General features: G+C 46.8%; 1 protein-coding gene across 1 annotated transcript; it reads left to right on the top strand.

The window, feature by feature from the left end:
- The first annotated feature begins 4,000 nt into the window (after positions 1 to 4,000).
- Positions 4,001 to 15,557, top strand: RIPPLY1 (ripply transcriptional repressor 1). The gene is made up of 5 exons (XM_070366613.1): positions 4,001 to 4,146; positions 5,021 to 5,100; positions 5,716 to 5,779; positions 6,338 to 6,520; positions 15,479 to 15,557. Exons 1-5 carry the CDS (start codon positions 4,001 to 4,003, stop codon positions 15,555 to 15,557), a joined length of 552 nt encoding a protein of 183 aa, XP_070222714.1.
- Positions 15,558 to 17,384: the final 1,827 nt, after the last annotated feature.

The following is a 17,384-nucleotide window of genomic DNA, read 5'->3' as shown; positions in this document are numbered from 1 at the left end:
CTTTGTTTGTGGATTGTAATTGACAGCCACATATTTGAGGACTAAGCAGAAGAAAAGTCAGCAAAAGAAACACAGGGGGGTAGTTCCAGAAACAGGAGGGAAAACCAGCAGATAGTGACCAAGAAAGAAAGGAGAGCCTCAGAAATGAGGACTTGGCCAAGAGTGCTTTTGGCCACCCAGAGTTCAAAGAGATCATTGAACTTGGCACTTAGGTGGTCATTGGTGACCTTTGGTAGTGCCCTTTCACAAGGAGGATAGGGCTGAAGACAAATTGCAGTAAGTCGAAGTATGAATGGAAAGTTGAGAAAAGTATAGACTCTATGTTCAATGAATTTGAGGGTGAAGGAAAGAAAAGAGAGAAAAGGAAGGAGGGGAAGAGATATTTAGAGTTAGGGGAGCAAGAGAATACATTTAGGAAAGGTGGGACTTAATTCTGGGGGATAACAGAGACAGGTACTTTATAATCAGGAGGGAAAGAGCTGGTATAAAGAAGCCGAAGTTTCCTGAAGAGAAGGGTCATAATGCCCAGAGGAAGGCCCCAGAGAAGGAGGGTGGATAAGGCCAAGGCCAGGGTGAACAGATTAGCCTTTAACGAGAGGGGCACCTTGTCCCTTGAGAAGGGAGGGCTGGAGGGGAAGGAAGTTGGAGAGGCAGGCCAGTTTGGGGGGAGTGGGGCAGGGCAGTGAGGTAATTCACGCTTCAAAGCCTGTGTTTTCTCAGGGAAGTGGGAGGAGAGGTTGTTCTGTGGGGAGAGGGGAGGGGCAGGAACGTGGTAGGAGTTGAAGCAACTTTGGAATGTGGCCCAGGGAATGGGGACACTCAAGCTGGGGAGAGCTGAGGAGTGGAAAAGGGAACATGCTCCAGGGTGGTAGGGGGAACCAGGCCCCACTGACATTGATTGAGCCTGTCCGGTCCAGGTCTTGTCTCCCTCTCTAGCTGTCAGCACTGTGAGGCAGAGTCTGTTCCTCTTTATAGTTCATTCTCTTGCCTGGCAAGGTCCAGAAGTGTCTGGCCCAGAGGAGGCAGCAAGCCATCTCTGAATGTTCTGGCAAAGCAATCACTGACAAAACCCAGAGGCACCATAAGGCTGTTAGGGGTAAGGGAGGTAGGATCATAACTGCCGTGACAGGAAGTTCTTCATTTTGATTGTTCCAGACCTTTCTTGCCACCTTGCTGGCCACCTCACTCCTTTTATATGCTGAGGGCAAAGGAGAACAGCCAGGTTCGCATTCTTACCCAGCAACCCTTGCGGGTCTTAAATCCTTCAGACTGAGGAGAGGTCCCCAAGAGGGGCCAGTGGCTTTATCTCCCACAAGCTAAATAAGGCTGAGGCAATTCTTAGGGAGGTAGTGAGACAAAGCAGCTGGAGAAGAAAGATCCACAGACACAGGCCTGAATGCCACCTGAGCTGTAGGAGAAGATGCCAGGAGCTGGCATGAGGGGAACCCTCAGGCCTGCAGCTCAGGGGAGTGAAGGAGCTGGATGGCCCTGATTGTGAAAGATTGTGGCTGAATGAACACAAGTTCAAGATGGTTTGGCATGAGCCCTGGGCTCTGGAGGAATATCTACCTCTTCTCTCTTTCCCCGCTCCTGACCATTTTCAGGGCACCTAGAAGTAAAAAAGATCCCCAGGTTTGACAATAGGTCTGCTTCTTCCTCCTTCACATGCCATCTTCTTCCAGCCCAGTCTCTTCATCCTGGCTCCCTCTCAGCCTCACCCCTCCTTTGAGCCAGTGGCATAATACATGCACATTTTCATCTCCTGGAGGTAAATTTAGCAAGAACACCCAGAGACTGATAGAAACTCAGGCTCCATCAGCTCTGCTCGCCATCCCCCACTGCCCCCTCCCTCTAGATTTTCCACTCCAACATCCAGGATCCAGGATCCAGCCCGCACTTACACAATTCAGGGACAGAGGGCTTAGCCCAGTCCAAGACTTCACTCATTTCACCACATATAATAAAGCTCTGTTTATGGAGAACCAGTACATTGCCAGGTCTCTGGGTTAGGTGGCGGCTGGGCTGTTACAAAGTTTTCCTCTGACTGAGCCAAAATGTATCTCCCTGTAGCTTCTACCCATGGGCCTCAGTCCTGCCCTTTGAAGTCACACAGAACAAGTGTAATCTCATTTCAGTCAAATCCTCAGACATTTGAAAATGACTGTCAGTTCCCCAGCAGTTTTCTCTCCTCTGTGGATAAACATTTCTTTCTTTCTTTTTAATTTTGTGTCTTTACTTTTTATTACCCAAACAGTATCAGGGCTTGTGGAACTTTCAGGAAAACTCAGAAAAGCCTAAAGAAGGAAGTAAAAGTCTACCATAATCTTATTCCCAGGAACCATTGTAACTTTCTCCTTTCTCTAACCAGACTCTTTTTTTCCCCCCTGCATACTGTATATTCTACACTTCTTTTTTTTCTTACCAAAAACAGGATCATCCTCCAAGTTATGTGGTACAGGCTTCTTTTTTTCACTCTTCAATATATTAACCTTTCCCCAATCTTCTACCATGCCAGTTTTAATATGAACCTGTGTAACTGTTCAATGATTTATTTAACTGGCTTTCTAAAGTAAGACATTTGGCTTGTTTCCAGTTTTCCTTTGCTACAAAGAACACAGTGGGGTTGAAATTGGAAATGGGGGTTATGTGAACAGAGAAAAAAACAGCACTGGGATCAAATTATTCACACTTTTAGCATCTTTTTTTCTAAACTTTGTGTTGATAATTATACTTCCTAGAACATGATTATGAGTGCCTGCTTCGTATTTGGTGGTAAGGACTTACCCTAAATAATCTAACTTGTTTCCTATCACTGGACATTGAGGTGGTTTCTAATTTTTGACACACCTGGCTGTGATGAATATCCAAGAAGCTAAATAAACCTGCACCGGTGCTCGACACTGAGGTCAGTAGTCATATTTTCAAACCTCTGAAGCATAAGGAACCTGCCAATAGTTGTAACTGCAAACTGTTTGGCAAAGGCCCAGAAGACTGGCTGAGGCTGAGAGGATTGTGACCCAGGTGTTGGGCTTGCCCGGGGTCAGTACCCATTTACCCAGCGCCCGTCAGTGTTCAGCCTGACAGGGCCCTTTGGAACCACTGGGCTTGCATCCTCCTCTCACACTAGAGGGAACCGAGGCGCCAGGAACCCAGGTGCCAGGGTCAGAGATGGTCTTTCAGCAGACCTCCCCCAGCACCCTGGCGCCCGGACTGGAAGCTGAGATTTGAGATCAGCAATCTGACCTGGAAACCCCTGCAAATGCTGCCTGTGCTCCCTTCTCAAACCACAGATGGCTGAGGCTGGAAAGGGGATTCAGTCAGGCACTTCTGCAAATGTACTGCCCAGTAAAGGGGAGGGCGTGGAAAGAAGACTTGAGGTCCAACCCACAGGCAGCAAGACCAGCCCCACCCAGATGCTCCATTTTTCTCTAACCTGGGGGATATGCTTCATAGTGGTCACCCCATATCCAGTCCACCTGGCCAATATATTTGGGGTTTGAACTGAAATAACGTGAGTCTCACTTGCCTCAGTTGTCCCTTCTCACTGTACTGGTCTCTCTCCCCAGCACCTGACAACTTTCTGTGGTTTCTAAGGCACTTCCCTTGTTCCCTTCCCTCAGGCCTTGCTACCACCTGGGGAATTTGCACAAATGGTGTTCGATTTGCCCCTTTTGTGTTTTCCTTTCTGACTTGGAGGTAAAGAACCGCCCTCCCCCCTGCCTATGGACTCTGTTTATTCAACTGGGAGAAATTTCACACCCAGGAACACGGGTATCCCTCCCCAAGCCCCTTTTCCTAAATCTTCACACACACACACACACACACACACACACACACACGCACACTGCTCCCCAGGTATCTCATCCTGACATGTCCCTGAATAATTTATGAGTCCAGGCAGGCCTTATAAAAAGTTTGTCTCCCAGGAAAAGCCAGAAAACTGCGGGACACTCTGAGGAATCACAGCCCCTACAGCCTGCCTGGCCTTTACACCCTAAGGATGGACCCTCCTGCCCCCGCTGCTGCCACCCCTGCTCTGGCCCTGGCCTCAACTCCAGCCCTAGCACAGGACTCCCTGGCACTGCCCTACCTGGGAAACCCATTGCCCCTTCTCTCCTCTGGACAAGAAGTAAATAAACATGAACGGTAAGTGGAACTTGGCCTTTGGTCATTTGAACTCAAGCTTAGTGGGGTTCCTGGGACAACAAAGGAAATAAGAAGTCCAGGGCCCCCCTGTTCTCTGTGCTCCCTCCACAACTCAGACTCTAATATCTCAGCTGGCTCTTCACCTCACTAATCCCTCTGATTGACAGGAGGAGACTTGGGGACAGTGGGCATTGCCAAAGCTGAAAACTGAGCAGCCAGGCCCTCGTGTGCCAAGTTGCTCAGTCCACTGAGGGGCAAAGGGGAGACTACCAGAAAATCTGGATTGGACAGGACCTAGGCTGAAGAGCAGGGAACGAGGTTCAAAGTGCCAAGAGGCTAATGACCAAGGGACTGTCTTTTTCCGACCACACCATAAGCTTTCCATTTGCTTTTTTCATTACCTTTTGAAGTCTAGTGAGGAAGCAGTGGACCCAGAAATATATTTGGCCCCTTTCCCCATCCCAGGAAGAGGGCAGAACTGTGAGCTCTACTTTGGGGGGCAGGAGGTAGGGGGCAAGATAGTTTCTACCCAACCCTCATTCATTCCTCCAAACGTTTAACCGTTCACTAAACATTGACCGAAACACCTACTGTGTACCAGGCATTATGCTTAGGTGTTGGGGATTCAGATACCATTGAACATAAATCTGCCCTTAAGAAGCTCTAAGGTAACTAAACAGATAATCATCCAACAGATGTGATAACACTGTTGAAGCAGAGGAGTGCCATCTGTCTTGACCTAGACTCAGGGTCCTTAGGAAAGTCTTCCTGCAGGAGATGGAAGCCGAATCAAGTTTTTGGAGGGCTTCTTTTCTTATCTCAGGGAAGCCAGACTCTTTCTCCTCCACCAACTAATCTCTCCTCTTTGTCCTAGAGGAGCTTGTCTTTGGAGGCCCTGGCTGACCTCTACAAATGACCTCCCCAGGCAGGTGAGGAAACTTGTGGATTTGGTGAGTTGGAGCCCCTGTCCCACGTGTTCACACACACACATGACCACGTGCAGGCACTCAGACCTGGTCCCTTCCCAGAGGGGCCCCCAATCTCTGACCTTCAACTCAGGCTGTAGACCCGGAAAAGCACTTTCTCAGCCTTGCCCACTTTTGAGTCCCACAACAGCTCTAGGAGGAAGGCAGGGAGCCGAGGCCTCTGGGGCAATTTAGCTGTGCAGAAAGCTGAGCCCCAGAGCATGAGAGGGACATGGGCAGGCTCCACGGTGCATGTGAAGTGGGGCTAATGCTAGAATCATGGTCTCCTGGCACCCAACCGTGGCATTCTTTCCCACCCCCCCACCCCACCCCCGCATCTTTGCTGCTCAGTAGAACTCTGTCCCCTGGACCATCTCCAAACAGGTGTTAGAACAAGGACAGGAAAGCAAACAACCCCCCGGACTCTGTCCACTTGTTGTTCAACTAGAATCAGGACAGATCCCCTTATGGGACGGGGTACTGAACCCCAGAGATGTCTAAGGTCTTTTCTAGATCATCTTACCTACAGGTTGCTGACCCCTGATACAGAAGAGGCAGTTATCTGACCATGCACTTTGAGCCACATGCGTTTTGCTTTTGACAGGCCCCGGTGGGACAACAGGTGCCAAGGTCACCAAGGTTGACTTTGAGTTCCATCACCCGGTCAGGTAAGCTTCTGGCACGAGGCGCAGAGCCTGATGTAGATCTATTAGCCTTTTAAATCCTCACAACAGCACTATGAGGCAGGAGGAGGGAGGTACTGCTATGATCACTCTTTCACAGACCAGGAAATGGAAGCTCAGAGAGGTTAAGGGACTTGGCCAAGGTTGCCTTCCCTGGAGTCACTGTCAGTGACCCCTAAGAATGAGCCCCTGTGGAGAGATCAGTGAAGAAAGCCTTAGTAGGAGATGGAGGACACAGGGCTAGAAAATTCTTGGCTGCAGGCCTTCTGGGGTGGGGAGTAGGGAGTGGGATCAGTTGCAGGATTGATATACGCCAGGCTTGGGTCTCTTCACAGCTATAGGCCCACCAGACATGACCTTTCTGCATGGAGCCATTTTGTAACACTCCAGAAGGTTCTGTTACAAAGCTCCCTTTCTTCTTTTTCCATCTCACCCCATTACTGCAACTAAGAGTTTAGGGGCTGGCTTCCTTCTTGGTCCTACTGACCCTTCTGCACATGGCAGCCTATCCAAGTTGGGACCATATTTCTTCTCTGTCCACAGACTCTTCTGGCCTAAATCCTGCTCCTTTGACTACCTGTACAGTGATGGGGAGATTTTACTGAAGAACTTCCCTGTCCAGGCAACCATCAACCTCTATGAGGACTCAACCAGTGAGGAGGAGGAGGAAGTGGAGGAAAGAGAAGAGGAGGAGAAAGAAGAAGCAGATGGAAAGGGGCCAGAAGGGTGTGTGAAGGTACCAGGGTCAGCACCACACAGGGCAACAGCTCATTCTCCCTCCCTGCCCCTGACCTGTCCCAACTGAACCAGTTAGTCTGATGGGGTTCATTATGCCTGGCAACATTTCAGGGCATTGATTAGCCAGGAATTCCCAGGAACAGTTCTCTGGATTGAAAGTTGGGTCCTCAAGTTACCAGCTCACCCTGGCTACACCCAACAGATCTGTAAGCCCAGCCCTCTGGCATCTTATTGGGTTGCTGTTGTGTTGCCAACGAGAGGGTCCTAGGAACTCTAGGGGAAGGAAAACTTGCTTTCTGAACCCCCCAGGGAGCAGATGAGGATGAAGCATGCCTATGCAGAGAACTGTCACTCTTCAGGGCTCTGACTCCCCAACCATTCAGGTGGCCATGAAGTCCTGTCTTCCTGTGGTAAGCCTGATTTCTGGCTTCACCTCCATGGATGCAATACCAACACCAGTTGGGGTGCCTTTCTGACGGACCTTGCAGGAAGGAAAGGGGACATCTAAACCATCAGTCTACTTTGGGGATCGCTTCCCTTTTGGTTGTTATCTACTGGGGTCTGTATTTTGGCATGAGACCAATCAGGAGAAAAATAAACTAGATGATGTTTACCTTTTTTCCTGGAACTGGACTGATTTCTTAACTGAACTCTGCCCATGTTTTGAAGTCATGGGCAGAGGGTCAGAAACCAGCTCAAGGCCAATCCATTGCTCTACCTGAGGTCAATTGACAGATCTTTCTTCACAGGGATGTACCATGGGAGGCCCACCATGGGGCCAGGCCTTCTTGGTCAACTTGTGCAATCAGATTTGATTAAACCTTAAAGACAGCTTGGGAAGGGGGAAAAAATGGACCTCAGAGGGCAGCTTAAAAGTCAGAAGCAGAGCTGGAGGTGGGGGAAGGTTAGAGATGCAGCATCAGCTGAGCCTTGATGATGAGCCTGTGCATGTGGGGAGGGGCCTTGAGAGGCGACCAAGTCCTAAAAATGTTACCTTCTCAAGTCCCTTTGTATCTGCCATAGCTCAGCTCCTCAGACTCACCCCTATCCCAAACAGCCTTTGAGTCATTTTCTTGCCTCCAGCATGTTCCACTGCAATTCATCCTCCACATGTGTGCGTGTGTGCTAAGTTGCTTCAGTTGTGTCTGACTCTGTGTGACCCTATGGACTGTAGCCCACCAGGCTTCTCTGTTCATGGGATTCTCCAGGCAAGAATAGTGGAGTAGGTTACCATGTCCTTCTCTAAAGGGATCTTCCTCAACCCAGGGATCAAACCCTTGTCTCTACATCTCCTGCATTGGCTGGAGGATTCTTTACCACTAGTGCCCCTGGGAAGCCTACAGGCCACTAGATCAGACCATGCTGTGCCCGCTGCTCAAAGCCCTACCACTGCTTTTCATTGCCTCAGCAATAGTTGGACTTTGTTTTATAAGTCACAGATCTTTCTGGGAATCTATAGCTTTTCTACTCAGACACTCACAAATCAAGTCCTCAACTTGATATTCTAGGCTGTTCAATTGCCAGTTCCTGCTTGTCTCTTTAGACTTGTCTCTCAACACTTGAAGCTCATGCTTCCTGTCTTTGAATGTGTCATGGATTCTAATCCCTCTGTGGCTTTAATGCTGTCTGGAATGCTTTTTCACTTTTGTCTGATAAGCTCCCATGCATCCAACAGGACTAGCTCAGACACCTCTCCTGTGAGAAGTCTCCCCAGACTCCCAAGCCCAGGCTGGGTGCCCCCATCATTCAGTACCTCAGCCTTCTACCATAGCATCTACCTCTCCTCCTTTGCAGTAAGATGGGGCCGTGTTTGATATCACCACGTGACTTTTTTGCACAGCACACTGTCTGGCACAAGAGAGGTGCCCAGGAAATGCTGAAGGAAAAAGATTTGCAGATCTTTTAAAAACAGTTCTTAGTAGAACCACCTCCATCCCCTCACTTGCTGGCTTCCCATGTCTTTGCCGAGCTACAGACAGGACAGGGTAGCATTATCTGATTCAGGAGCAGAACACTGCCCATCTTTCTTTCTCTCCTCTCTCAACTTAAGACAGGTTGCTCCAGTTCTGAGCCCTCACTGGGACTTCCCTTAGTTGGACACAGCCTTGGGCAGCCCACCAAACACACACTGGTGCCATCTATTGGTCAAAATTTAACTTCGTTCCTTAATTAAGCCTGCCAGGCAGTTGACCTTTGATCACTTTAATCCTTTTAGGCCATTCTGTTTCTGCTTGTAGGTAAAGTGGAATTTACCAAACTTCTAGCTGTATAACCTTGGGCTACTTATCCACTCTGAACCCCAGTCTCCTCACCTGTAAAATGGGAAAAGTCATGGTACTTCCTCTCAGGGTTTTGTAAGGATTCAGTGAGATAATATATGTCAAGTACTTAGCACAACTCCTGGCACATGGTAAAAGCACACAATAAGTAGTGGTATTCATAGCAATCATAGTTGTAGCAGTGGTTATTATTAATTTTATGTTAGAAATCAGCTAGTAGGCTAGAGTCAGCTAATGACTGGATTTATTCAACTAAAGATTGATTTATCAGTCATCTCCACCTGATCTCCCTGGCACCATTTGATGGTTTACCAATCTCAGGATGTATTGTTTGTCCCCCATTAAGCAAACAAACAAAAGGAAACAGAGACCAAATGTGGCTTCAACTTATTTTCTGAGCTTCAGCAGGAACACCCTTCTTTTGAATTGAATGCAGAGGGCCAACATACAAGACAGATAAAGATGGAGCTGCCCCGGGAATTACAATGGGAGACACAGAATTCCTACTTTGGTGTCCTCTCTATGTAAACGAACTCTCTTCACCCCCTTTTTGTGAGATACCCTCAGAGGTCTCTAGATGGTGTGAAAGACTATTTGAAACCACTATCCTAAGAGTTAAACCAAGGTTGATTTGAAGTTGAAGAGGGATTAGTATTTTTAACATGTCCAGTGTTCTGATTAAAACCCTTGTTTTGGGTCCTAGGCTCCCAGCATTTCATTTCATTTGAGCATTTAATAGCTCAAAAATTGCTCAAGTCCTTGTACCATAGGTAGTAGGAGTTTAAAATCTTTGGAATCCCAATATCTTTGGTTTTAGGGTATTATGTAGCATAGAATTACAAATCCTTAAATCCCCAGTGGCTTAAAGACCCTAAAACCCTTGGAGCAGTAATTCTTAACTCAGTGAGCTCCTCTTACTTCCCTCTCTCCTCCCCCTTACTGAGCATGTGCCATTGGTCAGTGGCAGCCATTTTGTCTCATTTTCCTCCCAGTCCCTTGCCCTGAAATGGCTTCCAATCCTCTTCCCCCGACATAGTTGCTAAGTGATTGGAAGTCACTGTTCTGACTAATCAGAGTACAGTGTGAGTTGCTTTGTTGTCATGGATGTATCCATTCATTGTAGCAACGTCAAATCCAGTGCACAGACTTGGGGTGGGGGGAATCTTTGCAAAACTGAGTCCTTCCCCTGGCTCCACCTAGCTGGCCCACCCTAGGTGCCCATACGTCCTCATCCCAGCACTACTCCTCCTGTTTCCCCCATAGCAATGAGAACAGGGTACTTTGGTTGAGTGCAAATCTTCATTTGAGCTGGGACTTGAAGAATGGGCCCAGGTAGAGATGGAGAGAGAAAACTTTCCACAAAGAGGCAGCTGTGTGAATTCCTTCATTAAATGAATGTTCATTGAGCACCTCCTCCATGCCAGGCATTAATATTATAGTGATTAAGAGCATGAGCTTTGGAGGCAGATGTACCTCAGTTCAAATCCCATATCTGACACTGCTGGTTCCATCATAGGCCCACTCCCCTCAGGTGTCAAGGTCAGTTCTCTACGCTCAGCCTTCTCACTACATCTCTGTAGTCCTTGATTATATCACTCACACAGTCACACACATACACGCTGCATATGCTCGTTAAGAGTTGCCTATTTTCTCCTCTGTTTCTGTAAAGGAAAGCCCTCTCTCCAACCCCAGTGGTTGTTACCAACTCCATCTCTCTCCTCTTCTCCCGGACTGTACCTGTGTGGTTATCTAGTGGGCAGTTGGTCTCCTCTTCGACCCAGGCCCCTGTTGTAAAATGGTGGCCAATCCTCCTCCCAAACAAAGTTGTTAGGTGGCCTGAGTTCACTGTTTAGACCTCTCAGGGGCCTGGTGTTGGTTACTATGTTTTGGGTTTACTCCCCAGCTGGCAAGACTTGTAGCAACCTCTGGGCAAGTGCATAAAGCCAGGTAGAAAACCTGGCAAAGAACCAGTCTTTAGGAAGCGGTAGTCACACGTTCTCCAAGGCACTTGCTGCTCGCATTAGCCACCATGATCTCCTATGCTACTATAATCACAACAATCCTGAGGAGACAGTTATGCCCATTTATGAGTGAGAAACTTAAGGTTAGTAAGGATTTTGTCCCTGGGTCTGTGTGTTTGTGTGGAGGTTACTACAAGCATGGCCACTTCTTAGGATGAGGCACTTTAACCTATTACCTCATTTAATCCTTACAACAACTCTGATACATAAGTACTGTTATTATCCCCACTTTAGAGATGAACAAACTGTGGTTTGGAGAGTTTAAGGAATCTGCTTAAGGTCACACCATGAATCAATGGCTGAACCCATATTTGAATGATTACAGCACTTGCCCAGGTTATACCAGTGATAAGCAGCAGAACCAGGCTTCCGGTCTGCCTCATGGCAGAGCCCCAGTGCTTTCAGGAAGTAGAGTCTACAGAGCTTGGTGAAGGATTCAATGTGTGAGAGGGCAAGAGAGAAAATGTTTCAACTCCAGCTGGAGGGAAGTAAGTCAGAGATTAGGAACAATTCTGAGCCAGGAAGAGCTGAGGGCTGCTGAAAGGTGTCACCAAGAGAGGGATATGTGAGGGCCTCCTGCTGGGCAGTGGCAGCCTCTCACAGAGCCTGGGCTCTTTGGAGCACAGGGCTACCAGAGACCAGGGCCGGATGAAGGACTTCTGTTCCCTCCCCTCAGTGCTGTGCAACCTCTGTGTGAACTCCATCCTGGCTGGGCGAGCTTCCTTCTGGCTGAAGGGTCTGGGCCCAGAAGGAGAAATTTTGAATAGCCCAGTTCTCCTGAGATGCACCAGGCACTGAGCTCAGCACTCCACATGCTTTATCCTGAACAAGGCTGACCAAGTCCCAGCAGGGTGGGGTGGGGAGGTGCTATCCTCATGTTTACAGATAGGAAAAGGGGGCTCAGAGAGTTGAAATGACCTCAGCAAGGCCAGAAAGTGGGGAACCTGAGGGAGACTCAGACAGTGTAGTCACGGAATTCTGGCTCTTAACCGCTCGGCTCCTTCTACTCGTTTCCCTTCAGAGTTCCGAGAAGGCAGGCACCTTGCCTGATCTCCTGTGGCCTACATGGAAGAGAAGCATATAAACTGATGTGCAAGGCATTTTTATCCCCATCACTGGGGAAATCTGGGCCCTGGGGCTAAGTGTGAATTAAAAGGGGTTGAGCAAGAACTCAAGAAAAACCTGGAGTTGGGCTCTGGGTTCTTCCAGAACTCTTCCCTCCCTGAGAGAGAATAGCCAGCTTTGGCTTCCCTGGCAGCTCAGATGGTAAAAGAATCTGCTTGCAACGCAGGAGACCCAGCTTCATTCCCTGGGTCAGGAAGATCCCTTAGGTGAGAGCATGCCAACCCACTCTAGTATTCTTGCTGGGAGAATCCCATGGAAAGAGGAGCCTGGTGGGCTCCAGTCCATAGGGTCGCACAGAGTGGGGACACGATTGAAGCGACTTAGCATGCAGCATGCACAAGTCCCCAGCAATTCAACCGCTGCCCATTAACAGCATGGGAGGCAGCGCCTTCTGGTGGCTGAGTTCTAAACTGACCGTAGACCTTTAGCACTGGGTGAGGGATCAGGAGGTCCAGGCACCCAGGAGATTCTATGGCCAACAATTTAGTGCCAGGTGGTTATATGAACAGGCTGTGGAGTCACACTACACACACACACCTGGATTGCAAATACGGGTTCTTTGCTAGCTAAACGATGACAGCCAAAATAGCAAATTAGTCTCTAAGCCTCAGTTCCTTCATCTATAAGACAGGTATGATAATACATTCACAGGGTAATTATAAGGATTAAATTAGATAATACATGTAAAATACTTAGCAGAGTACTGGGCATGTTACAGATCTGAGACTCAGTATGTCGTGTGTTGTGTGTCGTGTGTGTTTGTGTGTGTGTGTGGAGATAGATAGATATAGATTTATAAAATGTGTGCGTATATATAATCATTTTCTGGACACACACTTGAGGGCTCAGTTGTGTCCTACTCTTTGCAACCCCGTAGACTGTAGCCTGCCAAACTCCCCTGTCCATGGAATTCTCCAGGCAAGAATACTGGAATGGATAGCCATTTCCTTCTCCAGGGGATCTTCCTGACCCAGGGATCGAACTCAGGTCTCCTGCATTGCGGGCAGATTCTTTACCATCTGAGCCACCAGGGAAGCCCCATCATGGTATCATTTCAGTAATCACATCCTTGGCTTCCCTTGACTTCCCTTGTTGTTCAGTCGCTAAGTCAGTTCGATTCTTTGCAACCCCATGAACTGCAGGTTTCCCTGTTTTTCCCTATTTGGCTCTATTAGGTCCCTGGTGCCTCCAAGCTTGCAGTCTCTCCTGAAGGGAGGCACTGTCAACGCTTACCCAAGGCTTATGGGCAAGAAATGGGTTAAAACATTTGTTTTTCTCCATGGATACTTTCAAGTACCTTGGACTGTACATCTTTGTCCTTCACTATCCTGTGATGTTAGTAAGCTGGCTTTACATACAGGCTGGGCTCTTTCTGCACTTCAGAGCAGCTTGGCATCCATGGACTCATTTGAGTCTCTTATTACTCCCCATGAGATATTCCCATCTTTCAATGAGGAAATTGAAGATGATGAAAGAAGCGATTGGTTCAAGGTTGCCCCACAAGTCAGTACAGGAGCCAAGACTGGACCCCTAAATCTTATGTTGAGTCCAGGGCTTTTCCGCTAATCCTTGCAATCGTTCTGAGCTCTGGCTAAACATGAAGCATCTATAATCCAGGATACAGCCTTATTGTGTAGCAGCCACATCACTGCACTCTGACAAAAGGTTTCCTGTTTCTAAGGCCAGGACTGCATCTGCTGTAAACTGTCAAACCATGTTATTTTCCTAAAAGAAAAGATAGCAACTTCCCGGGACTGGTTACCCAATATAGCCACATCTCTAACACATGCCAAGAATACAATTAAATGTCAGATGATAAGTTTGAGGTGAGATGAACATTATCTCCCCTGCCAACCTGTGGGAGAAATTAACTGCTGTCCTGTATTCACAGCCAACTTGGTTAGCCACTTGTGTTGGACTGAACCGTCGGGGCCTCAGAAGGGCAAATCTGCCCTGTTTGCAAATCTGCCCAGACATTGGGAGGTGCTGATGTGTGTCATCTGTGTGGGTCCTGATTGGTAACACCTGTTTGCAGGCACTAAGGGAAGCAATATAATAGCCCTCAGTGTCATTTGACATGAACACAGGCTTGAGTGTCAGTATCAGAGGCTGGGATCCTCTCATTCTGGCACATTGGTAGCAGCACAAGCCCTGCGAAGATAACAGGTCTTTGGGCCCAAAGACTTCTTCCTCAGGCCCTATGTTACTCGGAAGCCCCAGCAAGTTTGGTTCTACTGTGAGGGGAATCTTGTTAATTCCTCCTGGAACACTGCATCTCTGGATGACACTGGATTTCTCTTTATGCTGTCACTTACTCTTCTCTCTGTCATCACCATGGCAACCTGAGAGGGAGCCAACATCAAAATCAACTCCTCCCCAGCAAACATATGTGGAACAGTGAGCATATTCTCTCTCATATTAGGAAAGGGAACATTTTTAAGCCTCCTCTCCATGCTTCAGCTTTGGTCCATGGTGGAGAGCAAATTCAGGTTACCTACAACTGACGTTTGCTATACCTCTTTCTGAGCTCTTCCTGCATAGAAGCTGTTAATCTGGTGGGTCTGAGATCAATCATTATGCTACATCTCACTGGTGAGCAGGGTCATCACAGTGAAAATTGATCTATACATCTATAGACTATATTATTGGTTCCACCTGCTTAGAATGATTTCAGTTAAGTAAAAGTCACTCACTCTTTTCCGACTCTTTGGTCCATGGAATTCTCCAGGCCAGAATAGTGGAGTAGGTAGACTTCCCCTTCTCCAACCTAGGGATCAAGCCCAGTTCTCCCACATTGGAGGTAAATTCTTTACCAGCTGAGCCACAGGGGAAGCCCAAGAATACTGGGGTGGGTAGCCTATCCCTTCTCCAGCGGATCTTCCTGATCCAGGAATCGAACCAGGGTCTCCTGCATTGCAGGTGGATTCTTTACCAACTGAGCTATCAGGTCAGGCCACATTTGTTCTGACCACCTTAGATTCTCAGATTCAGAGGAGGAGTAGCTTAAGTTGTGTTTTCTGATTAATTTGTGAAACCAGAGAACTCTAAAACAGAGAGAATGAGGGGAGGAGGGATTACCAAGTGTATCTGAATTCTCATATCAAGCTTTTATTAATAAAAGACACTTCACTTGCTGTTCTAATCACTCTGTGTGCCTATAGCTTTCTCAGTGGAAACCTTTTTTTTTCACTATTAGTTTTATTTTTTTAATTGGAGGATAATTGCTTTACAATGTTGTGTTGGTTTCATGCAACAATGTGAATCAGCTATAAGTATACATATATCCCCTCCCTCTTGAGCCTTCCTCCCACCCACTCCCTATCCCAGCCCTCTGGGTTGTCACAGAGCACAAGGTTGAGCTCCCTGTGCTATGCAGCAGCTTCCCACTAGCCATCTGTTTTACACATGGTAGTGTATATATGTCCATGCTACTCTCTCAATTTGTCCCACCCTCTCCTTCCCCCACTGCATCCACAAGTCCGTTCTCTATGTCTGTGTCTCCATTTCTTCCCTGTAAATAGGTTCATCAGTACCTCAGCAGAAAACTTTGAAGAGAAGAAGGGTGAATGGTGGGATTCGGGCATGAAAACTCCTCCTTGAACCAATGAAACCTAGGAAGATTGGTCTAGGGTCAGCGTCTTGTCCTAGCCGATGTCTACACTGGACAGAAAGGATGTACTTATTCCATTTCCTCACCTTCTCATGATCTCTGAGGATGTGGGGGAGCAAATTCAATTTAAATTCAAATTTCATATTGAGTCTATAGATGTGTGTAACTCTTTCATGGACACCCAGGAGTGACAGGACTATGTTGTGAAATTGTGAGCCTGGGAGTACTGGTTTTACCTTGGGCTAACAGTGAAAATGTCCCCTGCTCAAAAAGATCCAAGGAAACTTGTTTAATTATCAAAGAACCTTTGGAAAACTGATGACAATTTCCACAGGTAAGAAAAGTATAAAATAAAAATCCATTGTGTGCAAACTTATCAGACATTTTTCTTCTTTTCTTCTGGTTTTACATTTAGGTCTATGATCCATTTTGAGTTAATCTTTGTGTATGGTGCAAGGTATGATCAGTTGTTGCTGCTGTTTTTTGCATAGAGGTATTCAAGTTTTCTAGTGCCACTTGTTGTCCTGCACCACATGACATGTGGGATCTTAGTTCTTCTTAGTTCCCCAATCAGGGATCGAACCCATGACCTCTGCACTGGAAGGTGGAGTCTTAACCACTGGACCACCAGTAAAGTTCCTATCAGATTTTATTATGGCAAATATTTTCTGAGGTGGGGGAGCATTGTGAGTAGGAGACTTGACTGAAGTACTTGTTCAGGTTCTGTCATTTATTATCTGTAATATGTTGGTCTATTGACTTAGTTTCCTCATCTCTAAAAGGGGGGCCAGTCCTTAGCCTATCAACTTCTTTGGGTTTGTTGGAAATGAGGTTTGGGTGGGTGATTATATAATGAAATCACTCTGAAAATTGTAAAAAATTTATATAGAGTTGTATTTTAATAAGCATCGTGAAGGAAACTTCAGTATAATAATAGTCTGCCTTTCAAAATGCAGGCACAAGCCCCAGAAATTTCTAGGAGAAACCCTTGGAGATCTGGCATAAAAGCCATTCAGGTAAATTACTGGAGGAGATGAAGCTCATGGCTTTACTCCTAGAGGTAGCTGAAATATTGCCATTTTTATGTCCTGTCCAACTTTCCTGGAAACTCCATCTCCTGGTCAACTTGGGAAATCTGTCCAAGAAGCTCTGTGTACAAACCTGTGAATATGGGAGCAGAACAGTAGTTTTGCTTGAGTTACTGGGAGTGGTGACTTTTGGTAGTTGCCATTGGCAAGGGCTTACAAAATCCTCAATTTTCTGCAAATCTAGGCTGCCTTCACATTTGAGTAAAATGAACATATTATACCACTCCAAATGTAGTCAGTGTGTTTGTTAGGAAAATGGATTTTTTTCCCTAGAAGCCATTTTAAGGACTCACACTATTCAAATTCCAAAAAGATACTGAAAAATTTTTAAAGTTCTCTAAAATGATGGGAAAACTTAAAAATAATCTATAAAAGAATTGGCATAAGAACAACAGTAAAAATGGTAGGAGACATCTCAACTGACCAAAACATTTGCTGAAACATAAAAAGTAAGATAAAAGGAGAGTAATGGGAATTAAAGTAAAATTATTGAAAGTATCACAGGAAGAGCCATATACAAAGAGTTTGGATTCATGGAAGAACATGAACTTGAGGGATCAACTTCAAAAGTAAGTGAGGAAAAAATGGAACCAGTCAGGAATGCAATGAGATGGCAGATGGCCACGTATTCCTTGATATGGTCTTTCTCTCATAATATCACAAATCTTGAGGAAAAAGACAAAAATCATCAAGCACTTATTGCGTTTTTGTTGCAGGAAAGGAGACCCC

Source organism: Bos mutus, chromosome X, assembly GCF_027580195.1.
Source record: "Bos mutus isolate GX-2022 chromosome X, NWIPB_WYAK_1.1, whole genome shotgun sequence".
Taxonomy (NCBI): Eukaryota; Metazoa; Chordata; class Mammalia; order Artiodactyla; family Bovidae; genus Bos; species Bos mutus.
Note: the sequence above shows the minus strand (reverse complement) of the source record. Positions and strands in the feature narration are given on the sequence as shown.

Excerpts from the sequence above, each read along its gene's own strand:
- RIPPLY1 (XM_070366613.1), top strand. The coding sequence starts at position 4,001 with ATGGACCCTCCTGCCCCCGCTGCTGCCACCCCTGCTCTGGCCCTGGCC. Across the intron at positions 4,147-5,020 it reads GAAGTAAATAAACATGAACG|AGGAGCTTGTCTTTGGAGGC; the intron begins GTAAGTGGAACT and ends TCTTTGTCCTAG. Across the intron at positions 6,521-15,478 it reads GATGGAAAGGGGCCAGAAGG|GTTCATCAGTACCTCAGCAG; the intron begins GTGTGTGAAGGT and ends CCCTGTAAATAG.